At 40.4% G+C, this 25,106-nt stretch overlaps 4 protein-coding genes across 7 annotated transcripts; 1 reads left to right on the forward strand and 3 right to left on the reverse strand.

The window, feature by feature from the left end:
- Nucleotides 1–5,710: 5,710 nt before the first annotated feature.
- LOC115681060 (guanosine deaminase-like) lies at nt 5,711–7,661 on the reverse strand. Its single transcript, XM_030604925.2, has 5 exons — nt 7,649–7,661; nt 6,844–6,903; nt 6,603–6,775; nt 5,997–6,117; nt 5,711–5,901 (listed from the first exon to the last, which is right to left on the reverse strand). The coding sequence occupies exons 1-5, from the start codon at nt 7,659–7,661 to the stop codon at nt 5,711–5,713; spliced, it is 558 nt and encodes a 185-aa protein (XP_030460785.1).
- Nucleotides 7,662–8,787: 1,126 nt separating this feature from the next.
- LOC115681056 (cysteine synthase-like) lies at nt 8,788–14,774 on the reverse strand. Of its 4 annotated transcripts, none has more exons than XM_056310297.1 (12): nt 14,447–14,759; nt 13,748–13,807; nt 13,368–13,419; nt 13,155–13,264; nt 12,520–12,577; nt 11,946–12,209; nt 11,703–11,840; nt 11,553–11,604; nt 11,106–11,185; nt 9,569–9,628; nt 9,306–9,386; nt 8,788–9,100 (listed from the first exon to the last, which is right to left on the reverse strand). In XM_056310297.1, exons 3-12 carry the CDS (start codon nt 13,407–13,409, stop codon nt 9,008–9,010), a joined length of 978 nt encoding a protein of 325 aa, XP_056166272.1. In that variant the 5' UTR covers nt 13,410–13,419; nt 13,748–13,807; nt 14,447–14,759; the 3' UTR covers nt 8,788–9,007. The 4 variants fall into 4 exon arrangements, with proteins under 4 accessions (XP_056166272.1, XP_030460777.2, XP_030460780.1 ...); XM_030604917.2 differs by having other exon boundaries at nt 14,408–14,758; XM_030604919.2 differs by lacking the exons at nt 8,788–9,100; nt 9,306–9,386; nt 9,569–9,628 and adding an exon at nt 9,795–10,840 and having other exon boundaries at nt 14,408–14,774.
- A 1,150-nt stretch (nt 14,775–15,924) lies between these two features.
- Nucleotides 15,925–18,154, reverse strand: LOC115681062 (40S ribosomal protein S24-1-like). The gene is made up of 5 exons (XM_030604926.2): nt 17,967–18,154; nt 17,079–17,120; nt 16,783–16,953; nt 16,303–16,389; nt 15,925–16,211 (listed from the first exon to the last, which is right to left on the reverse strand). The coding sequence occupies exons 1-5, from the start codon at nt 18,036–18,038 to the stop codon at nt 16,170–16,172; spliced, it is 414 nt and encodes a 137-aa protein (XP_030460786.1). The 5' UTR covers nt 18,039–18,154; the 3' UTR covers nt 15,925–16,169.
- Nucleotides 18,155–19,454: 1,300 nt separating this feature from the next.
- Nucleotides 19,455–21,305, forward strand: LOC115681030 (uncharacterized). Its single transcript, XM_030604890.2, has 2 exons — nt 19,455–19,921; nt 20,820–21,305. Exons 1-2 carry the CDS (start codon nt 19,533–19,535, stop codon nt 20,983–20,985), a joined length of 555 nt encoding a protein of 184 aa, XP_030460750.1. The 5' UTR covers nt 19,455–19,532; the 3' UTR covers nt 20,986–21,305.
- The last annotated feature ends 3,801 nt before the right edge of the window (nt 21,306–25,106 follow it).

Raw genomic sequence — 25,106 nt, forward strand, 5'->3', positions numbered from 1 at the left:
ATATTTTGGGTAGTACAAGTGTACCTCGCCGGCTGATAAATTTCTTGGCTATATTGGGAAGATGGCTGATGAAAAACCTGGCTATATCTTTCTTTTTTTCTCTTTCCCATTTGGGTCCCCCGTGCTGGGGTTGTTGATCTCTCTCTCTCTCACAGTGACATAACAACTGACAAGGTGTTGGATTTAGTTCTTTCTTCTTCTTTTTTGTCGAAGGATTTAGTTGTTGAGACGTGGGTAAGCATTCATTGAAGTTTTTCTTTGGACATGCAAATGTTCATTGGAATAAGAGAGGGTGACGGCACCATTACTCCTTACAGAGTAACGGTGCTGCCCTTCCCCCACCCCAAGTTTTCTCAAGGAAACCGGTTTTCCTTGAGAAAAACTGTGGATCCCATTTGGGATTTTTTTAGATTAAAAGAACAATAAAACAAATAAAAATTGAAACTAGAAGGCTACTTATTAATAACATTGTCAATATAAGATATCTTTTACTTTGGATATAAAAAAAATGGGTGTAAACATCTTTATCATAAGACAAAATAAAGGTTGGATTTCTATTAACAGCATCTTTGCTATTAAACATTTTTCACAGTTGTAGTCGGGAATGAAAATATGCATCATTTGAAGAAATGAATGCATTTGTCCAAATAAAAAGTCAAATACCTATTCTGCGTAACTTAAAATATTTGTAAATTATCGTGGCAGTCCAAATTAACTCGAAAATCAAATTTATTATCTTCTCGTGATTAACTAAAAAAGAATTTTATTTAAAAAAATTTAAGGATATCGGATTTGTTTGATAAAAATGCTTTTTTCTATCTGTTCAACCCCACTTTCACCGTGCTAGCCAACTTTTAAATTTTTTCGCTTGTATGGTAATTCTTTGAAATCTCATCAAATTAGGCTAAAATATTTATATGGGTTGCTAATTTGACTTTTATTGTTTCTAGAATCTGGTGAAAATGTTTTCGCGTGTACACTGTCAAAGAATCAAAGTTTTATATTTAAGTAATTATTCAAAGTAGGGATAAGTGCATTACAAGTCCTAAAACTTATCACAAAAGTGCGTTTGAGTCCTAAAACTTGCAAAAAGTTCATTTGAATCCTAAAACTTGTCAAAACGGTTCATTTGAGTCCTAAAGTTAACACCGTTAGATTTACTAACGGAAAATGCTGACGTGGCGCTGACGTGTCATTTTTAATTATTTTTATTGAGACACGTGGCGCTACGTCAGCAAAAATAAAAATAAAAATAGAAAAAGCTGAAAAAAAAACCAAAAAAAGGAAAAAAAAAAAAAAAAAACCGGCGGTGGCCAAGCCCGGCAGCCGGGAAGGACCGGCGGAGGTCGCCTGGGCCTTCCCGAAGCCCGGCGACCCTCGCCGGCCCCGGGCGAGTCCCCGGCGAGGGCCGGCGACCCTCGCTCAGATCTGGGGCGAGGGTCGCGCCCTCCCCCAGATCCGAGGTCGCCGGCCCTCGCCGAGGACTCGCCCGGGGCCGGCGGAGGTCGCCCGGGCCTTCCCGGCCCGGCGACCCTCGCCGGCCCCGGCGAGTCCCGGCGAGGGCCGGCGACCCTCGATCTCGGGGAGGGTGCGACCCTCGCCCCGGATCCGAGCGAGGGTCGCCGGCCCTCGCCCGGGGCCGGCGAGGGTCGCCGGGCTTCGGGAAGGCCCAGGCGACCTCCGCCGGTCCTTCCCGGCCGCCGGGCTTCGGCCACCGGCGGTGGCCGCCGGGCTTGGCCACCGCCGGTTCTTTTTTTTTTTTTCCTTTTTTTGGTTTTTTTTTCAGCTTTTTCTATTTTTATTTTTATTTTTGCTGACGTGGCGCCACGTGTCTCAAGAAAAATAATTAAAAATGATACGTCAGCGCCACGTCAGCATTTTCCGTTAGTACATCTAACGGTGTTAACTTTAGGACTCAAATGAGCCATTTTGACAAGTTTTAGGACTCAAATGAACTTTTTGCAAGTTTTAGGACTTAAACGCACTTTTGTGACAAGTTTTAGGACTTGTAGTGCGTTTATCCCTTCAAAGTATAAAAAAAGTTAACAAGTATCGAGTATATTTCCTTCTTCTTGGTATATTTATTTATATATTTTTATAATTATTTTCTTCTTTGTTTGTTCTTATATAAAATTTACGTATACTTCTTTTTATTGTTATTTTCTTATAAAGTAAAATAGTGATAGAAAAAGTAGAGGGCCACATGGGAGGGAAAAACAGAAGAGGAAAACAACTCAGATTAAAGTTAGAAGTAGAGGAAGAGAATTTGAATTTGTCAAACATAAATAAACAAGAATATATTTTTTCCACTTGTACTAAACACATCCCTTGAATCCAAGCGGGTTCTTGAAATGTTCCATCTCTAAGGTTTCTCTCTTAGGCTTTTCGGGATATAAAACATCAAAGGGGACATTCCCTCCTACCCAAGGAAGAAAAATATCCAGGTAGGAATTGGGAGTGTGGGAAGTAAATTTGGATTCGTCGAACATAAACTTGTACTAAACACATCCCCATATTAGATGTGGGGTAAACATGGGAAACAATCATATTGGTGGGTCATGATATGGATGGGCCTCTCTTATACTGTAGGAACCTTTTGATAATGAATGATTAACGTCGATTCCTTATCGTGTTGACTAGTCTATTTCCTCTTCTACTTTTTCTTGGGGAAAAGGACAGAGTATGATCTATTTCTGGATTCATTGAACACGCGTTTGGCAAGTTGTCAAACAGTAACAATTTTTATTATTTTGTTCTTAGAATCAGTTTTGAAACATAAATTCGTTTGGTAAATTTTTTGTTCCCGGACACAAATTTGCCAAAATTTGTTCCTAGAATCAATTTTGGAACAAAATCAAAAATCAGGAAAAAAGAAATTCTTTTTCTTCTTCTTCTTCTTCTTCTTCTTGTCCTGTTGCCGATCGCCGGCCAAGGCCGACGAGTGCGATGGCGAAGGTCCAGCCCTCGCCGGCAACGGGAAGAAAAAAAGAAGAAAAAAGGAAAGAAATATTAAAAAATTCAAAAATTATTAAAATATTATTAATAAAAAGAAATTTTATGCAGTTACTAAACGCATTTTTGTTTTTTCTATTCCAATAGTAGAAATTTTGAGCAGTTACCAAATGCTTAGAAATTATTTTCGGACATAGAATAAAAAAAATTATTTTTGAGCAGAATCAACTTTCGGGAACAGAATGATTTGGGATATTTTCATTCTCAATAGTTGGTTTCTGTGCTGTTTCTTTTTTTTTTTATAGGAGTTTCTGTGCTGTTTGCCCTAAAAAAAATAAGTACAAAATCAGGAAAAGCTGAAAGAAACTTGATTGATGCATCGTTGAAACTATTCAGCGAAGGAAAAGATGTGTTGGTAGATTTCAATTTTGGGCTAATGACATCTGGGAGGGCCTGTACTTTTTGTTCTTTGTGCATTTGAGTTTGAGTACAAAGAACATCTTCTTTCCATTCAATCAACTACCTAAATTTTGCTTTTACATCTCGGCAGCCACGTGTCTGTCCTTGTTCCAACCACCTTGTTGCCTCCACCCACCACGGGAGTCGCCGCCGCCACCATACTCGACGGCGCAAGAACCACCCCGCTTGCTTGGGCTCAACCATTGCCCTCAATAATTCACAGTGCCACCGTCGCCACAGATTCAGAAAACACTGCCACCATCGTAGTTGGCCGCCATTGCCATGAGCGCCAACAAATTTGGCCACCTCCGGCACTTGCCATCATTGCAAGCACGAACAGAGCTGCCCACCATCCAATACACTCGACCACAAACCAAATCCGACCACACCCATCACCGCCATCAAGAACTCAACGATGACACCACCTAAATTGAGATATGAGGTCTCGCGACCTTAGTCAAGATCACAACCACTGAATGGCTAAAAACGCGACCACCAACGCAGCATTGCAGCTTTCCTTAGAGGTCAACCGGAGAGAGTCGCAAAGGAAAAGACACGATGCAGAAGAGAAAAGAAAAGAGAGAAAAAGCCACAAAAAAAAACTCCATAGTCTGTCAACTATGCCACATTTACCTTAATTTTTTCTTGTGACATCAAAAACCCAAAACTATATTCATTCCGACACATTTACCTAACTTTTTCTTGTGACATAAAAAATCCGAAATTTATACCTATATGACACATTTGTCCTCTGTCAAGATTTCGTTAAATGACTTTTCAGCCAAAATAACGTCTTTTACCATATGTTGCCATGTCTATACTATTTGCTTTTTGGAATCCATATAAGCAGATTTTAAGGTTTCTCAATTACAAAACTTTGACGGAGAATCTATGTGTTAAACAGGTATACATTTGGGATTTTTTGTTAGGGTAATGTGTTACTTTGAGACTTTTGCCTAAAAAAGAAAAGAAGAAAAGTTTGTCCTGAGTTAGGAAAAAAGAAATAAGAATAAAAAGAAACGAGGCACTTTTAAAATCGTGCATCCATGGCAACAATTATTGTAGTTGGTGCTGAGGCACTTTTTTCGAAGCTGAGATACTTTCGATTATACAACAGAAGCAGAAGATCTGTTTGTTCGATTACGCATCAACATTCCCGAGTAAAAATAAAGTTTCTTTCGTTGACTGATCAAGCCGACGGATCGGATCGGGCAGATCGAAAATGGACGATCCAAATCGACCCATTTATTCTATCAGTACATCCTCGTGCGACACGACCTTAGCAACAGATACTTGACCGGATCTTAATCCAGTTCATGCCCGACATCTTCATTATTAAGGTTGGGATGGTTGACATGTGCTCTAATTTTTTATTCGTTTCTTTATTTCCATCTCCGCTCTTCTTCCGCGTAGCACCAATTGCTGAGAAGATGAGAGAACGAACCTGAACGGCGATGACGAAGAACTTTGTAATATTAGTTAGTTATCATCTTCCTAAGGCCTCGTGCGGACCTCGACGTACAAAATGTCGAATGATCTAAGAGAAAAACCAAAGGTACAAGAAATTTCACGCGATTAAATTAATTCAGATGTCCTTAAAAATCTAAATTTCATGCTATAGTCTCAGTAAGAAACGGGACAAACAAATAGTAATCTCTTTTTTAAACCAGACAAAAGGGTATTTGAATCAAACCGTTATTCTCACAGTAGATGAAAGACCGTTATCCAATCATTTTTCGTTGTTATTCTTTTCATTTTTTGTTGCTTTTTCTAATCGAAAGAACAAACTGGGCATTCACGTGGACACATCTATAAGAGAGAGAGAAATGACATTTCATGGACCATATAATACTCTCACTTTGTCTCTCTAAAATCGGTACGTCGGAACCCATCAAGACCGATATCTAGTTAAAATTTACTACTTCAAAACCTAATACAACCTGTTTTTTTTTCCAATTTTAACTAACTCGCGCGTAAAGCAATCCACTAAATATGAGTTAAATTGCTGATCTTTGACCCATTCTGCCAGCTCTACTTTTTCTCTCTCTGAAGTATTCAACAAGATGCCTGTGAACCTTGCAACTTGACCGGGTCGAGGAATGGGAAGCAGAGTCAATATTCGTGTAGCGTTACCGTTTTCGCCGAAAATGTATGATATAGACCTTCTCAGCACTGAGTCAGTCGGAATAACAAAGCAAGTAATAGGCCCACTTTTATGTAACAGTCTTATGTTTCATACTGTACCAATGAGAAGAGTCTCCTATCACATTCCAACGGTCTTTCAGAACCGTGTCGAAGGTCAATACATTGGAAATTTTGCCCTCGTCTTCTCGAAAACTTGTTCAGCGGTAACAGCTCCGGTACCATTGGCTTTTTTAATCTCCAACTGAGCCTTTTGATAGTAACCGGTACCCCTTAGCGCGTCTGCAATGAAGTCGTCGAACCCGATTGCTATGGCTGCTTCGGCCTTTGCTCCGTGGACCAACCTTTGTTGCCGAAGAAGAACAATATGTAGGCAAATTCAGAAGATTCATACAAGAATCCATACCGGGCGGATAAGGAAATTCGAAAGCTTTAAAGAACCTTAATTCTTGTGAGGTGGCAGGCTCCAAAGCACATGGGACAAGGCTCACAAGAGGTGTATATTTCGCAATCCGATAGTTCGATTTGATTTAGCTTCCTGCAGGCCTGATTAAATATATCCAACTTGATTTCATGAAAGCGATGTGAAATGATTTTGAGGAAAAAATGTAGTGGTAAAGTGAAGAAGGGAGAACGTGAATGCACACATGAACTTCAAAATGGACAACTTGTGTCATGTGCAATAAGTGTCTAATCCTCTAATTCAAGAAATTATGCAGACTTTACTCAACTGTGCAAGCCCTATGAACATTGTAAATAGCGAAGCCGTTGGATGAAGAGAAATGATTCGTCGCTACAGAAGACACGAGCCTGGCGGAACGGTCAAACAATTGCCAAAACTTATTTTGAGTGTGAAACCCAGCCAGAGTACAAGAGTTTGAAGAGATCAACAAGAATATCAGATAGTAAATTCACAAATCAGTAGAAGTTGAGCAAATTGACATATTAATAAAGAGATTGGGAGGCATGACTTGAATGATAAAAGGAAACAAAATTTCAGATTTCGATACCACTAGATTTGATGAAATTCGAAGCCTAACCTCTCTGACTTCCGCATGAGCGGTAGGGTGGGCGTTCTTCAAAACCACGTTGTGACAACTTACGACAACCTCATCGTTACGAACAACTGCTGCCCCAAACGGGCCACCATCTCCACATTCAACACCCTTATAAGCTTCTTCGATTGCTCTGGCTAAGAATATGTGATCCCCATCCTGAACAGCTGGTATGCCTCGAAACAGATCAATGCAGTGACGAAAAGTCATGCCAAATGAACTATATATTGCTTACCCTCTTGATGAGCAGGAAATGCAGAAGCAACTGAGACTTTCCAGTCTTTAGTTTCCACCACTGAGAAAAGACAGATGGGACAGTTAGATGATCACATCATCAAGCGACAAAATTCCAATAACCACCATAACACAAAACTCGGAAGGAACTAAGACTCCACAAGAGCAGATAAACAAAGCAATCGGCGTGTGTACATAAGCCTAAGAAAAGTACCGAGTCTAAATTCAAATCTGGTTCTCATCCTAGTTCCCTCTTGCAAACAGCACGCATTTCCAGCACGCATGGCTATCTGGAATGATTGATCGGTAAGGATGGTGTTATGATTAAAGTCACCTGGAACTCAACGAAATCATCAACATTTATCACATTCAACAGAGATCTAACATTTATGCAACGTCTAAAACTGGGTTGATCTTATCGTTTGCTTGACAATGCAATGTCCAAAATGCTAACCAGCCAACTACAGGAGTGTCAACTTTTCCACTGGAAGCATCAGAAACCTTTACTTTGATGAAGAAGCTAACGAACACAGCCCTCGCGTTTGTCTTTCCAATTTAAGGCGGCAAACGATGGAAAAAAACCATCGTCAAACCATGCAAGCGAAAATATTCGAAACACCAGCCAGCGCCATACCGAAGTCAAAGCAAATTTCAACCCGTCAATCGCAATCACCACGAGAACACATGCATAAGCACGAAGTTAAATCTCTCGACTGGATCTGATGAGACCGACGGATGAAATCCCAAGCGAAATGAATTATACGGACGAAACCAACGAAGCGGTTCGAAGAGTTTATGCTCGCAACTGGCCTCCTCCATCGCAGGATCTCCGGGTTGGGGAGAGCGGAACTGACCAGATTCCCGAGTCGGCGGGTTGAGAAACGAGTCGAGAAAGGAGGAGGACGATGGAAATGGAAGATGGCTGACGGCGAGCATGCGCTACGTCGCCGAGTGTAACTCGCAGTTGCAGAAACTGAGGAGAGAAAGTGGAATCTTCCCAAGGATTCTTCATCTCCTCCTCGCGCTCGCGCGCTTCCCCGAGAGCAGACATTGAGCATCCACGTGGTCCGACATCCTCGTACTTCGGTGCTTACGTGGACCTTACCGTGGGACTACCACATTCAGTTCAACGGCTATAGTCATGTTGATCTAATATAAACTCAATTCATGTAACATTTTTTTTCGCTTATTCAATGTCGTAGATCACATGGATGGATGCACGATTCGCCGACACACCCTTTTGTACTTTATTATCCAATCAAATCATTAACAAATTTCTAATTTGTCTAAGAACGTGCTAGCACTTGCTCAAATTTTCGACGAAGTTACCCCGATATCACTTCCGACCATTTAAAATTGATGTGAGCTTTAAGCTGTGTCGGAGTATGATTTAAAAGGATTTCTTTCGTGGTGGCTTGTCTATGAAGGCAATTTTGTTCCGCAATGGCCTCTCCGAGGCAAAAATTCTAGCCATTTTCCATCGTGACTTGTCTATGGGGGCAAAACTTATTGAGAAAATACCTCTACAGTGCTTTGAAGATGACGAAATATTCAGAGTTATTGATGTGTGCATTTAATCGTATAGAAAGTTTGTATGGGCACTAGCAAATATGCAGATGGAGTCTATCACAGGATGTCTGAAAGCACAATTAGGCTCTGCTTCTACAGAAGGAGAACAAACGGAAAGTGTGTCTAAGACTGGATGTTTACATGGGCACAAGCAAATATGCAGATGGAGTCTACCACAGGATGTCTGAAACCATGATTAGGCTATGCTTCTACAGAAGGAGAACAAGATATTAAACGGGAAGTGTGTCTAAGCCTAGAAGGACGTTTTGGAGAAGGTGAACGGGCTGCAAAACATCGTCTGTTAGAAGGTGAACAGACAGTTCCGCGAGAAAGCGTGAAAAGACTAGAAGGACCCTTGGAAGACAAGTTTCTATAATTTTGGAGAAGAAGATCTAGACTCTATCGATTTCATTTAAATTTAACTCTTTTTTCTCCTCTTCACAGAGTACAGATCTCCAGTTCCGCAGCTAGCTTCGACAGGTTACAATGATACAGCCATGCAGAACAAGCCTTTCTAACGCAAACACTTATCCATGGAATGTTTCAGAACAACAGCACAACACCCAAGCGTCTCTATTGATCGGAACTCCGCCTGGTCAGTGCTCAAAAGCCATATTCTCAACCTCTTGCTTCACGGACTCGAATAGCACAGACGACAAATAACGTTCTCCACCACTGGGGAAGATCACCTGATAAAGTTCATGCAGTATAAACTCAGAGAAAAGCCAAACTAGTCAATCCAGGAAACGGAGAATCATTAATGAAAACCTACGGATATCAAGGCTATGATGCTTGAGACATTATTAATCTTCCTTGCAACAAAGTGTTTTCAGACGCCGATCTAAATTTCAACGTAAAATTGGACAATTGTTTCTGGGTGAAAGAAACAGTTACAACGATGAGTTTCCCAGCATTTTCAGGCCTTCTCGCTATCTTAATTGCTGCAGCAGCTGCTGCTCCGGATGATATTCCTACCTGCAAAGTGCATCCCGACGATCATGAGACTGCAATGAATGCAAAACGCACAATAAGAGCTAGCAGTAGTTTTTTCTCTTTTTCTTATTTTCTTTTGGCCATAAGAGCTAGCAGTGGTTGACATTCCTAATGGATCACAGTATTTGCACAATAGGAAAGCACAAAAATTGAACGCAGATTACCAGCAAGCCTTCCTTCAATGTGAGCTGCTTCGCAGTTTCAATAGCTTCATCGCTTGATATCTGGAAAGTGATATGGCACTGAATATTAACTCAGGAACGTATAAGCTCAGAGAATGATGATCAACACTAGATGGCAAAAATAGATTGCTTCCATAAGTGGCTGACAAACAACATACATAGCCTTTTGGATAAACCTTTGTCGTATTCAATGATATGTAAATATACCTTTCGTCCTTGTGCATTTGCTTTATCCAGATATATTGCAAAGAGTACAAAGTCAACAAGCACTCATAAAACGAACAATTTCGGAATTCCAACACGAGACTATCAAAGTACATCAGTAGGATGAAGTTACAATGTCCATACACATAATTGTGAAGCCATGCAAACAACGGGAGACTTGTTTTAATTTTCCACTTGTTATTCGAAGCCACCTTGCAATTTCCTATCAAACCTAAGCTCACTCCTAAGAAAAGAAACCGTAACTTAGAAAGCTCATTGCTTACGAACCCATTCTTGCTAAAACCAGTATTATCCGTCTTTATGTCATTTAGCTCTTCCATCACCTGATATAGGCATAAGGATATCACAAGTGCCATAACTTTCATACGTGCGTTCATTTGAGTGCCATAACTTTTTCTTTTCTCGATCACTTGAGTTCCATATCGGTAAAAATCGTTCGTGTCTATTTTGGCAATTCATCCCACATGGCTTTTTAAACTAATTTTGACTCCAATATGGCTTTTCAGAATGAAATTGAAGTCCAACATGGAAAATTCTTCGTCCAATGTGGCATAAGTAACCAAAACAATGATGTTTAATTTATAGCTAGGCAAAACTCTCTCTCTCTCTCTCTCTCTGCAACCTTTCGAAGATGGTCACCGGCACCGAGAGAGGCAATGAACTTCCCCCATCTATTTCATCGCAAACTGAATGATTATTGGAGAGAGAGAGAGAGAGAGGTGGGGGGGGACGGAGATGAGGGTCCACAAGTTGTTTGCAGCAGCGAGGAATCCGAAGCCCGCGCAATCGAACGTGAGTGCTCCAGTGGAGAATCCAACATTTTGCACATGCCTAAGCAATCTTCCTCTTCAAAATTGAAGCCTTCACCACAAGTTCTCTGAGCCTCAGCTCGAGATTGGTTGATCAATTTGTAAGCCACTTCAAATAAAAAAAGAGGAAAAAGAAATTGCCTAAGCAATCGCCCTCTTCTTCCTCTTCGATTCCACAATACTTCAGTTCTCTACAACAAGTCGTTTCTGCACTCTTTTGCTGATTAAATTTCTCCAGTGAGTCATGTAGCCCAATTTATAATAAATTAATGGCACTTTGGATTTTCCATCAAGGGAAATCGCCGATAGCACTCGAGCGAGCGATTTTTAAAAGTAATGGCACCCAAGTGATTGACAAAAAAGTTACACGAAAGCTATGGTGCTTATGGTGTCCTCCTCCCCTTGACATATGGAAGTAAATGAACCGTTTTCCCAGCTTTATAAGGGGAAAGGGAACAAATAACATCTCTTGCAGTAACTCTTACCTGTATTACTTCATCGAGTAAATCCATGTCCAAAACTCCGGGTATGATACCAGCGCCGATACCTTGAATCTTATGAGGGCCTGGGAAATTTTATGGGCATGAAATTCTTGGTCAAATGGAGGATTACACAAGATAGTTTTCAAAAGAGAGAAATCTTATTTGGAGAAATTTGGCACTTAACATGCTTATAAGTTATAACAGCAAAAAAGGATACAATTGACTGCGTCAGAAGATAACAAAGCAGCGCCGCCGGTTGCAAAAATGATATAAACAATGCAAAATAGAACAATAAAAGGAAATACAGAGCTACATGCTTCATAATGTAAAGGACCATCATTAGTCCATGGTTACTGTGGCACTTGCAGAAAGTAGTGTATAATAGCTAGAACTAACTAGCCTAATGAATTAAAAGATTAAGAATGTCAGTCATGTGACATCAGAACTTACCAGGTTTCCCTCCAGACAAAACTGCACTCTCCACTGGTTCTACTCCGTAGAGCTAAAGACAATAACAGAGGTGTATGTGTGACATGAGAAATAGGACTATAGGAAAGAGAAAACTTCTGTCCCAATATTATAACCACAAGAGAATCTAACCTTAATATTGGGGTTTTGTTCCTTGAGATACTTACCCGCTCCAGTTACTGTACCCCCAGTTCCAATTCCAGAAACAAGGGCATCGATTTTCCCACCGGAGCTTTTCCATATTTCTGGTCCGGTGGTCTCATAATGAATCTGACAACAGAGACAAGATCTTATCAATGAACTTTTTTTTCTTTGATCAGTACTATTAATGAACAGCTCAAACCTGCAAACATCATATCAAGAAGCAAAAAGTACCTTGGGATTGGCAGGGTTTTCAAACTGTTGAGGCATGTATGCATTTGGAGTCTTTCCTGCTATCTCTTCCGCCTTCTGAATGGAACCTTTCGCGCCTTTGGCTGGATCAGTCAGGATCAGCTCAGCTCCAAATGCACGGAGGACGGTTCTTCTTTCAAGGCTCATTGAAGCAGGCATTGTTATTATAAGTTTGTAACCCTTCACAGCTGCAATAAATGCCAGACCAATCCCAGTATTTCCGCTAGTTGTCTCGACCAAAACACTCTTCATCAAATCGAGCAAGTAATATTTATGGTTAGATTTCTTCATCATCATCTATCACTCTACAGCCTACAAATGAAGAGAGAGAGACAGAGAGAAAATGCCCATTTTCTAGGTTAGTTATAAACACTTTCAACGAGAAAGATGTTCCCATCCTTCAGGAACTATATCAAAAGTCTCAGATGCATGAGCTAGGAGCCCTTAGTTAGTATATTATTGTTATTGTCATCATACCAGAGCACTGTCCCACATTAAAAAGTGCACACAGCCACCAATTATTATGAACCTGGAAAGAGAGGTTTCAGTAACTAACCTGCCCCGGCCGAATAAGGCCCTTCTCCTCTGCATCTACAATCATACTGTACCCAATCCTGCAGGCAGAGAAAACATATCCGTATTAGACCCTGAATATGAAGTAATCCACATACCTAGAGGCTGTAGACAAGGTTGAGATAAGGAATGAATTCCACATGAAATACATCCATTCCAAGTTTCTGACTCATCTGTTGTTGTTCACTAGAATTGGTGCATGCATGTGTGCAAGTGAGAAAGGGGGTATGGTTTGTGAGCAAATAAAGAGAGAAAAGTGGATGGTGAAGAAAACGGGAGGGAAGGAAATAGCCAATTCATACTCTTCTATTGTAGTAACCTTCAGCTATAAGGCTTTGCCCAAACAAACTAAATGTTTCTTAAAGGACTTGGAATTTTGTGGACCATTTTCATAGATGATAACTGCAGTCGATGTTTTATTCAACAGTAGATTCTGGCAAGGAGTTCGAGTCAAACAAAGAATGGAACTCCGACCAGACTAACCGATCTTGTTGTCTAAGTAACGAATATCCAGATTGGAACATTATGTGAAGGTACGAATAAGACATAAAGGCACAGTCATGAGCAGTTTAACAAGGAAGGGAAATTTTCTTTTTTTGAAATGAAAGCTTTATGTACCTGTCTTTGACACTGGAGCATGGCTCCATCATTTCTAGCTTGGCAGCAATTCGGGCAACACAACAGTCAGTGAAATGGTTGAGGTACACCAGAGGGGTCTTACCAATTAACTGCATCCGATTAAAATATGAACAAGAATGTAGTAACATAAGCACACAAAGGCAGTATTCAAACTATAGAGAATTACTGAGATGAGTCATGCAATTAGCTTACTTCAGTGACATCTTTTGCAATCATAGACTTCTCTTCCACCATTTTTGTGCCACTGCAAAACCCACCAAGATTTTTGAGTGATTCAGCAAATAAGGACCTGTGCAAATAACTAAGAAGCTCACTTTGGCAAATGAGAAGAAAAATCCCAGCAAAAAAATCTGAAACTTCTTGATATTTTCCATTCATTTATTCAGCACATCATACAAAACACTCCCAAATTGACCCAAAGATTCAAGCTTTTTCATGTAGGTCCCACAAAATTCTCACTCAGAACTGGAGATTGACCCATCAACTCATGAAGAAACACAAATTGATGCACTGCTACCTTAATGACCAATGCAGTGAAGAAAAGTCATGCCAAATGAACATATCTTGCTTACCTTCTTAATGATCAGGAAATGCAGAAGCAACAGAGACCTTTCCGTCTTTAGCTTCAACCACTGAGGAAAGACAGCACGACAGTTAGATGATCACATCGGCAAGTGACAATATCCCGATAACCACCGTGACATAAAACGCAAAGGAACTACCACCCCACGAGTCTGCACAAAAAAATACTGAGTCTAAAACTAAATCTGGTTCTCATCCTAGTTCCCTCTTGCAAACACCGCGCATTTCCTGTAGACGACGGCTATCTGGAACGATCGGTCGATAAGGACGGTGCTACATCTAAAGTCACCTGGAATTTCACAAGATCATCCACATATTATATCACATTCCATCGAGATTCTACTTTCACGTAATGTCTAAAGCTGCATGGAACTGATTTGCTTGACAATTCAATGTCCAAAATGCTACCCAGCCAACTCCAAGAGCGTTGACTTTCACACTTGAAGTATCCTAAACCTTCAGTTTGATAAAGAAGCTAACGAACACAGCCCACGTGTTTGTTTTCTTTCCTATTTAAGGCGGCAAACGATGAATAGAAGACAAAAGGGGTAGAGCCAACATCCCCGGAAACACCAGCAAAGGCAACGAAGATAGCCAAAGCAAAGCAAATTTCACACCATCAATCGCAAACACCACGAGTATGTACGCACAAGCGAAATCCACGAAGCGATTCGAGAGCTTGAGCTTACAACTGGGCGTCCTCTGTTGCAGGATCTCAGGTGGGTGAGAGCGAAATTTGACCGGATTCTTTAGTGGGGTGGTCGAGAAACGAGTCACAGAAAGTAAAAGGAGTGGAATGGAAATGGAAGATAGTAGAGCGCGAGTGTGCGCAGCGTGTACTCGCAGTTGCAGAAGAGAGAGAGAGAGAGAGAGAGACGACGCAAGGAAGTTGAAATGGGAATCTTCCCAAGTGAAGTTATTACAAGGACTTAGTCATTGCAGTCCAACACTGTAGTGAACGTGGCTAGTCATCTGTTCCACGGTAGATCGGTTTCCACCCTGTGGACATAGGAACCAACCTTTGCCCATCACAAAACTGGATCAGACTGGACCGGCCAATCCTGATCCCAATCCCGATCCGATTTATGAGAACTTATTATTTTTTTTGTATGTTTTTTTTCTTAAGTTACTTTAATGTAGGATTGAAATTAGTAATGACAGGGAAATTACTAGTAAAAGAAGATATTACTCCGATAAATAATATGTATTGTTTTCCCTTTGCTGAATAGAAAAAATATATACCTTAAGCTAGTCGGTCTGATTCCTCTCTAGGAATAGGACCGATTCTTGCAGAACCACTCAGAACTGATCGGTTTAGTCCGATTTCCAGATTGGACCAAGACCGATGCATGGCCCTAGCTTACATTTCCATTGACTATGATCATATTGATTTGTATAGACTAATCCATGCGATACTCTATACAACACGTCTAACCAATAAGGCTAATGTGGGCATTAGGCCGTATTAAAGTATGACGTAAATTTTTTTTATGGTGTATCATCTATGAGGGCAGTTTTTTCCACGGTGGCTCGTCGGAGGCAAAAACTTTAGTCGCGGACAATGCATAGTCTACAGTCGCATTGGTGTCAAAGGGACTTGATTGGAGAATTTATAAATTTTGAAAGGCTCGATTAGAATAATTAAAATTCCAAAGAATTGAAGAAAATAAGCGTTCAAAAATTCAACGATGAATAGCATAATCCTTCCTTTTGTATCATATGTCATGATCCAACCTACAAATCCATTCGACACCAACATGTCCCCCCCTAAGTAGCAAATTTGAGAGGTGAGAGTGGGTAAAAACATGCCACTCGCACATACCATACCCTCACTACTCTCTATGCATATCACCAAAACACATCATATGCACAGCACAAGTACTTTTGAGGCCAAAGTTCCAGCGTACCAATAATACAAGTCGATACACATTTCACATGCTATGCAGAGAGTAGATAAAGCTTGTAAAATGAGAGCGTGTACTCGATATATATTCCGAGCTCGATAAGCCAGTGCATCCCATGAAAGCCAAACCAGACCCAAACCCAAACCTGACCATAGCCGATGCGGTTTCTATCTTGCTGGAATGTGTACAACAAATGGTCTCTGATCTGGAACTTTTGGAGAATCTCAACATATTGAACTGTAAAACTATTTTAGCAGGTAGAGTTTGGAGCTTGGAACTTTGACTACAATAAGTAGCTCAATACGAGAGTCATCGTTCGAGAATAAAAAATTATCCGTCACAAGATAATCAAAATTTAGAATATGATTGAGCTTCTGATCCAATTAAGTCTGGCAAAAGATGTAAAAAATGGCATTAGACAAAATAAGATATAAGAAAGCAAGACACAGTAAAGAGGAGCTGGAAACTGCATCTGGGCTCTTTGAGATTAGGAGATCCCTACAACACCTCACTTCTTCTTTCCAGCCTTGGCTGCATCACCAGCCTTTGCCTGTACAAAATGATAATAAATGAATACGCAATGAACGGTTACCACTGTACTACAGAAATAAACAGTAAGAAGAAAAACTTAAACTCTGTACCTTCTTAATACCACGGATCTTCTTGGCCCTGTTCTTCCTTTCCTTCATTTGCTTCCTTGACTTCTCGACCTTAGTATCCAGTCCATTCTGCACAGAGGATTGATTTAGTTCGTTGTCATAGGACACAAGGGATCAAGGTCAAACCAATCATCAATCACATCCTAACCAGAAAATACTCAGGGTGAGAGAGAGAGAGAGAGAGAGAGAGAGGTGGAGAAGAAGGGTCTTTCAGGTTTGCATATGTGTTGCTTCATGATTTTCTAACATCACCTATTCTATTAGAACATATATCCCATGATTCGAGATTGTGGAAAAAAAATCTTAGAAGCAAGCACAGCAAACACACCATGAGAAGTCACAGCGTAGAATCTTTCATGGACCAGCTCTTAGATAAAGATCACAGAAGAACAAGCTCTAGCCTTACATCCTTGCGTCATCTTTCATATTTTTATGTATCTAAAGGAAAAAAAAGGAGATTACCCTGATAAGCCTGTACTTTGGCTCGTACTTCTTCGCAGTCTCGACAGAGTCGTAGATCAAGCCAAACCCAGTGGATTTTCCACCTCCAAAATGAGTCCTGAATTTGAAAACGAAAATTGAGTTGGGGTCCTTCACATCGTACATCCTTCCAAGCTTCTCCTTAAGCTCAGCCTAAGATTAAAAAAGAAAACAAGAAGCAAACCAACAACTTTCAGTAAAAGTAATGGTGGAATAAAACAATCAAACAGGCAAAAAGAACCTACAACAACACTGAATTACTCACAAACTGTGGTTACCTTGGAGACATTGGGTCTTCCAGGGTGCAGAACATCAATCACCTACGATGCAAGGGGCAAGGCATCAGCAAATAAAGAGATATGCATTCTCTTTAGAATATCACACGAAAAGAAGATCCAAGATCCAGTTCTTCCATTTATACTGTGAAACAGGAAACTCCGAAATCCAACTCAGGGGCTAAAACTAATGCTACAGCAAACTGCTTACACGAAGACCCTAACAAAAGGAAAATTTCACCTCAAAACAGGTCGAGTCCAGTCCGAACTTATAAGACATCCAACCAAAGTCCAACAAGCATTTGCTGCATTGCTCAATTACCGTAAATCCTCACGACACAGCGTTCTTCCTTTTTTGCACCTAAAGTAAAGAACTTCAAATCTAAAGTTCCTTAACGACACTGGGACCAGAGATAAAATTGACTCCGAATAGCAAATTCGCAACTACTCGAAAGGATTCTCCACCAAATCACCAACCACAGAACCAAAACCCAAAGAACATTGCTCCTAACAACCGCCACCCTTCAAAGACCTTGCTTTCTACGATCACAGCTAACTGGGAAGTAGCTAAAACAGTCCACACACCTCCTGTGGCCACTCGCGGAGGTGCTCAGACAAATCCCTCGAAACCCAATTTCCCGAATTCACGGACGAGCACTCCCAGCCAAAAAAAGAACCATCTTTTCTGGAACAGCAAGGGCTAGCGAGTTCGGACAAAATCGAAGAAAATTCACCCTCAAGTACGTGAACAGACAAATCCAACGCGCGATCCAGGGCTGCCCACTAACAAGCTGCTCTTCCCCGACACTGAGAAACCGGAAATCCGCGTACCCACGAACCCACACACGCACGCACAAACACAGACACGCACGGCGGGAGAGAGAGACGTACGAACTGCTTCCTGGAGAGAAGCCTGTTGGTCATGAACTTCCTCGTCCGGATGGTCACCGCCTTGTCAGCCATGGTTAACCCTCTCTCTCTTCCCTCGTCGGAGACTCGAATTCACTCAACCGGTGGCAACCGAGAGGGATGACGGCTCGACGGCAATGGCAGCTCCAGCAGAGAGAGAGAGAGAAGAGGAGATGGGGAGGCAGAGGAAACGAATATATAGCTAGGGTTTTCGCTCCATTTGGAGAAGAAGAAGAAGATGGCCTAAGAGTAGCGAGAGGGCCCGTTGTGAAATGGGCCTCTGGGCCGCAGCCTGCATTTGAATATTCGGCCCATCAAATTTTGTAAGATAAGTGGGCCTATTGGGCCGACAAAGTTTGTGAAATAATTTTCGAAAATTAGTCTTCGGCCCAATTTTGGGCTTTAGTTCTATGAAGGTAAAATTGAGGGTAAAAAAGAGAAGGAAAAAAAAAAAAAACAATGCCCTTGTGTTAATTAGAATTATTCCTTTTATTCTTTCGGATTTCGCAGATTACTTGCCCCACTTTCCTTTTTTTTATTTTTTTTATAGAAAACCCCCTTGATTGTCAAATTAGTTGTAATTCCCTCAATACTTGTTCAATTAAAGTTATGCCAATTACGCCTAGTATGATCGCTAAGTTTTGTTGCGAATAAGCAAGGTTACTGACGGAAAAACCCGAATTTGGCACATGTACCGATTTTACTGTTGTTGAAGTATAGAAAAATGTGTTGGCCCAAGAAAAAAGATTAGAAAAGGTGGAGAGACAGATTATTCAGGACTTTTACTTGTGAGGTGCCTAGTGAATCGCGATACTTTCGCTTACAAAGAAAATCATCTAGTGCTCTCGGATGGCTGTGCAACTTCTTCCAATCACCCATAGAGTATCGAGCGCTATGAATTTCTTTAGTTTTTTAATGAGAAATTACTTCGTGTCTTGTGATTGATTAGGTTGAGCACATAGAATCGTTTCTCCTCCCTTTTTTTGTAGTTTCGTTAGCACCTTGGTCGAAAGCTACACGAGATCAAGTAAGTGGGTGCAATCTACTTCCAAATTGAGCTCGACCCAATAAAATTCTTTGCAATAGTCCATTGCAATATTCTCTAAGTTTCCTCATGAATGTACTAATGTATATATTCTTTTCCCTCTTTGGAAGTGACATGAACCCCCCTCCCAATTTCTGCCACAGATTCCTATTCTTATAAGTCACAGATAGATTTCTTGCCTCTAGAATCAATTCGAATCCCATAAATATCTTTTATCAAAGGGGGTTTTTCTAACTTTTTTGACCCTTGAATTTATCTTGAATCCGGTTGAAAATCGAAATATTTCCTTTTTCAATCGAATTCCTTGTTCGTTACGAAAGACACGGACCGGGGGCCCACGAAATCAATGGAAACCCTCACGTTTAGGACGAACCAAATCTATATATAAAGCGAAATCTTGAGATCGATAGCAATCACCAAACAAAATTCCAGATACAAACCACGCGAAACCACCAAACCCTTCGACATTGACTTTTGTTAAACCAAGAAAACCTCTCTCCACGATGAGCGTGCTCCTCCTCAACGACCAAACCATCCTAGGTTTCATCAACGACAAGGAGGCCTTCGGCGGCTGTGCCGGCGAGCGTTTCCGGGAGCTCGACGTCGACGGCGACGGGCTGATCTCTCGTGAGGAGCTCCGGTGGGGGTTCGGCAGCGGCATAGCCTTGGACCACGAGGGGGACGCCGAGGAAGGGACCGATGGGCCGTTTGATGCGGCTTTCGACCGGTGCGACGGGGACAAGGACGGGGCGCTCGGCCCAGAGGAGTTCAGGGGGTTCGTCGAGGAGATCATGCGTGCATTGGCCCAGGGGATCGGCGGGGTGCCCGTCTCGATGGTTCTCCAGGAGGGTAGCTTGTTCGTCAAGGCTGTTGAACATGAGTTGGAGCAGAGGTAAGAAGATAGAGAGAAAGAGAGATTAGGCAATAGTGATTTTGGTTTTCTTTGGGAGGATTAGGGTGCAAACTTAAGGCATTCTTTCGATAGGAATCACATAGGATAATGCATATCTTGTTTTCTTGCCAGCAATAACTAAAGATTGGGGCAATACCCACATCCTCAAAACCAGAAATTTTTTACCAAGAGATTCACCATGACATTTATTAGTTGCGTTACTCAATGAAATTGATCTTCTATGAATTCTTTTCTTGATGCTTTGTCCTTCCTTATGCCATGTCATTGTATGTACTGTGGATGGAGTTTGACTTTTATCTGCCTCTGTAATTTTGGAAAAGGAAAAAGAAGCAATTTGAATTTGGAAAAATCATGAAAATTCAACGCCTGATGCATGACAGCACTTGCATGTTTCGTAAGGTTTAAGTACTTGACATTAAATAAAAGTCAAATTCCAACGGCAATATACAAAATTTTAGAAAAAGGGGGGGCTAAAAAACAATATAATAAAGAAGTCACACCTAACAGAAACTCATGCTCATCAACTGTCAAAGAACCAAAAACAAACAAATCTTGGTACATTGAAATTGATGGGTTGACTAGTTGTTGACCAAATACAAGAGATAAGAGGGATAGGTGGAGGTTATGGTGATGCTTGATGTCTGTGATCTTTCTCAATTGGTTTAGAAAAAGCAAAAAGTTGTAGTCAACTAACATTTTTTACTAAATAAGAATTATATCTTAGTAATTACATGTACATTAGTTTAACTATGGTCGGATCCATCAACACCTACACCACCAACAGAACACTAAGCATGACTACACCTTGTTCAGTAACTTAGAACAAGTTTTCGAAGACCCTCGTTAATGAAATCCTCCCTGTTGTATACCATTGTAGAAAGAAGGTCCAATCAGCAGCAACAAGCGTAAGTACACCTCGTTCGAGTGCTAAAGAGAGGAAACACAAACCCAGGTTGGGCCTGTTTCTTTGCTTCTGTGGGGAACCATCAGCTAAGCATCACAGTCACGAGCAAGTCCATCATCTCCCAGAAATGGACAGTTAATTGTCGAAAGATTTTGCAGCCCCCCTTCACCATTTTAGCTTTTTCCTCGATCAATATGACTGCCAAGAGAGGAACGAGATTCGTGTTTCGGATTGGATCTGAACAGACGCCGCTTGTGAATGTGCAGTTTCATTTGTCATTTAGAACTGAGTGTTACATTATGATGTTTGGAGGGACTGAGCCTTGTTAACTGATTGAAAACGAGGAAGCACTCAACGATCTTACCATTTTGTAATTTCTTGTTGTCATTCATGGAGTCGTGACTGGTACCAGGGCTCATATTAGATCTGTGGAATCAAAATGTTCTTTGTTGGTATAAATGAATGTTTGAGGTTGCAGAGCAAGAATGATTGGACATGTTTTAGGTTGCAAAGCAAGAAGTTTTGGACGTGGCTGCTGGCTGGGTTAATGAACAGACTTTTATGTGCAGATTAGGTGCATAACACAAAGTTCAATTCTCCTGCATGCCTCGTCAAATACAAACATTTTCATATGTGGGCAAATCACTCAGGTTTTGACTTGTGTCTTACTTGGTTTCTTAAGTTTTACAGGATTATTTCATCAACCTGGAGTTTGGCTACCTAAAGTTTAGGTTTTGACTTGCGTCTTACTTGGTTTCTTAGAGATTTACAGGATTATTTCATCAACCTAGAATTTGCCTATCTAAGGTTCATTTCTTGTTGCAGAACAAGAAAACATTTGAATCTGAAGAGATATTACTTCAATAGTTATGATAAAAATCTAAATCTCCTTAGGGAGACTATTTTTGTTAAAAGGAAGAAGAAAATTTTGTAGAATCTAAGACGATAGTGCTCTCAGAAAATGAAAAATAACGAAGCTAAGACCTCATTTGATGAAGTGTCAAAGCTAAACCTTCGAAACTTAGTAATATACTGAAGCTCGTTTGGCAATGCTAACCAGTTTTGAATTAAACATCCAATCATGTTTAGGGATGGCGGTGGGAGCGAGGTGCATCTCCTACCGTAGCATGATTAGAGGAGGTTTCTCATCTCTTCCCCATGCCCCTTAGCGAGCGATTCTCTCTTTCCCCATCCAGGCCAACTTGGCCCTCTTCCTCGGGGATCCGAGACAAGGGTAGCTCAAGAGAGCTGCCAACTCCAACTATCGTCCATGTATGATCCATTATCCCTACCGGAAGTGTGGGTAATTTCCTAACATTTGCCCCGTGCCATGTCGATCGCATGAATGACTAGCATGAATGAGGCAACAAACATATAGTTTTAACTTGAGGCAAGAGAAACTAGAAGTGGACAAAGAATTTGGGGCAAAGAAACGTCCCTTGTGTCTGATCCACGTCCTTGGATCCTTGGTGTTTGGTGAGGTTTACCTCACCAAGGACGGGTGTTTATACCTAAGGATACTACAATGCCTTGTTTAATGACCCGATGGCCAGTTTACTTCCTTACCCCCTGTCCCTCCCCGTTTTTGTTTTTCTTCCAATGGAAAGACTATTATACTCTTTTATTTTAACATGCAGAGATCCAGATGGAACCTTTTAAAGACCTGCTCAGGTCCTCAAAACTTATTTAACTGTGGGTGTCGCTTTGTCTAGGGTGAGACAATGTGGGTCTTCATGTATGCTGGATAAATTGCCAACTCAGTTAGAATCTACTTAATAAATTAAGTAAAGAATATGTTACTTAAATTTATACTATGGATTCTATTGAAAATTAGAATGTTCTTGTGTATGTTGCTAAAACATACATATATAATTCGTACCTATATGTTTAAGAAGAAACTAATAATACTTCATAGTAGTTCTTCAGCCAATATCGAGCATTTTTTTGTCTTTTCATTTTCAATACTTGAGGTTGTACACTTTTGTTTCCCTCGTTGCATGTGGGTCCTTTACATCACGAAGCAAAGGAAGTAAAAACATATATGATATCCTACGAAAAAGACGAGCAGTATTGATATACTACAAAACAATTGATAAATCGACAAGTAAAAATGTTCAATATATAGCTCTCGTTTTCTCTAACAAGTCTCTCATATAATCTAAATTTCGATAAAAAATTTCTTGCAAATAGTCATTCCTGAGACATAGTTTAAATTCATTCTCGAGACACTTTAAATGAAACTTTTTTTCATTTATTAATTTTTTAACATTTTTTTTTGGTGCACCCGCATGTCCTTTTTGCTAGTATACACGGTTAAAAAAGAGAGAAAAAAGGTGAGCCTATTTTAGATCGATCGGATCGATTTGTAGTTCCAAAATTGGGACAGACTCTGATAGGGTAGGTTCAGGTTTTGGTTTAGAAACAACCCGTTCCTGAACTAGTCAACCCTACCCTACTAGGGTCTGCTTACGTCTGATTTGTTTCAATGCTCGATTGTTTCTTCTGATTTTTTTTTGCGGTGTTGCAATTGGATGGCCCGTTGGACTTGGACCCACTCATCAATTATTTGATTAGGGCATGTATTCTTTCACCCTTATCGAAAGCACTGATACTTGTATCTAAGTATTTCTATATTTCATTGGAATAATAAATATAAGTAATGATAGTCCTTTATATATACTGCAAAATGATATGAAAATATATATACCAGATACATGCTATATTTGGAATACTCGTGAGATTAAGTAAGTCGCGAAAAATACAGATCATGTATACAACAACATATCAAATTATATACATTATCTAACATCTATCGATTGGCAGGTTACAAAAATTAACATTGTCCATTTTTAATTTAAGCTTAGCTTAAAACGAATGATGCTTATAATTTATAATGGATATGAGACACGATGAGAATCTAGCCCATCATTGAATTCCTTATTTGGCATTTATTGGGTAGTCATTGAAAGCGTTGACTCGGAGCAGAAGAAATATAACCTAAGCTATACTTATATGGATCTCTGTATATATATGGCTACAACTGCTTGCTCCTAGATCAACATAAGGATACCAACAACAGCAAAAGAAAGGGTCGAGAAGTGTAATAGAGATGGAAATCAAATCTTTCAACATGGTAATGACTCTGTTCATGATGTTGATGATACTCGGTGTGTCCTCCAAAGAAAGCAATCTGCCGACTGCAAACTGCGTTGTATTCTGCCTTGCAGCAAGGACGACAATCCGCCTCTTTGTTACATCAGTTGCACGAAGAATTGTGGGGCTGCCTCGCCACACGTGACTTCGGTCAACTATTGTGATCTCGGTTGCATGACGTCTATATGCTTAGATCCTGATACAGGTATTCATGGAATCACATCTTGAAATCCTAGCTGACTTGATTAAGTGCATCGGCTTGAATATGTACAAAATTTCTCTGTTTAAGTACTAACTGAATGGATTTATGTGATGTCCTATATACTTATGAAGCCATTTTGACAGTGTTGTCTCTATAGTTTATTGGAACTACATTGACAACGACAACATTCTCAATTGATCCTACCTGTAAGACAAGGTTGCTAGGGAACCATTTTGTCGAAGCTAACTAGTCTAGATTGAGCCTAGCATAGTACATTATTTGTGTCAGCTCCGTCTTTGAATCATTTCTTATGAATCACTTCTTAAGCCTTCTCCTAATATTATCTCCTCCAACGTGGAACAAAATCTGTGAAGTATTTATAAGTGAACTAACCTCCAAGTAACCACCAATTTAGTATTCCTTTGGATCTTTAATTTAGGTTGAACGGGCCAGATCGTTATAATTATGACAAGCGTTACTGAATTTTAAGAAATGAAAATCAAGTTGGACAAGCACTGTCAAAATCCTAAGCATGTGTCATACATTGTGCCACAACACAGGAATAAAGAATCTACACCCATGCAAAATGAGAAATCAATACATGAGTATAGTATATGTATTATGTATAAAATTGATTTTGGACCATTGAAATTGATCGGTCTCATGTGGCTCTCATAAGGGCCCAATTACTAAACGTCTATATACATTTTAGTACAATTGTTAAATCCACCAAATATTTTCTAATCCAGAATAATGTTATGCCTGATTTTCTTACCCTACTTTCTATTATATGCACATGCCAAAAAGGCTAAAGCTTGTGTGGACAATTGCTCAGGCGATTGCAGGAAGTCCTACAGTGCGGATAATTGCACAGACGATTGCAAGAAGTCCTACAAACTGCACTA

Source organism: Syzygium oleosum, unplaced genomic scaffold (genome assembly GCF_021117445.2).
Source record: "Syzygium oleosum isolate NSW1041296 unplaced genomic scaffold, Sole_v2.1 Sole_v2.03, whole genome shotgun sequence".
NCBI lineage: Eukaryota > Viridiplantae > Streptophyta > Magnoliopsida > Myrtales > Myrtaceae > Syzygium > Syzygium oleosum.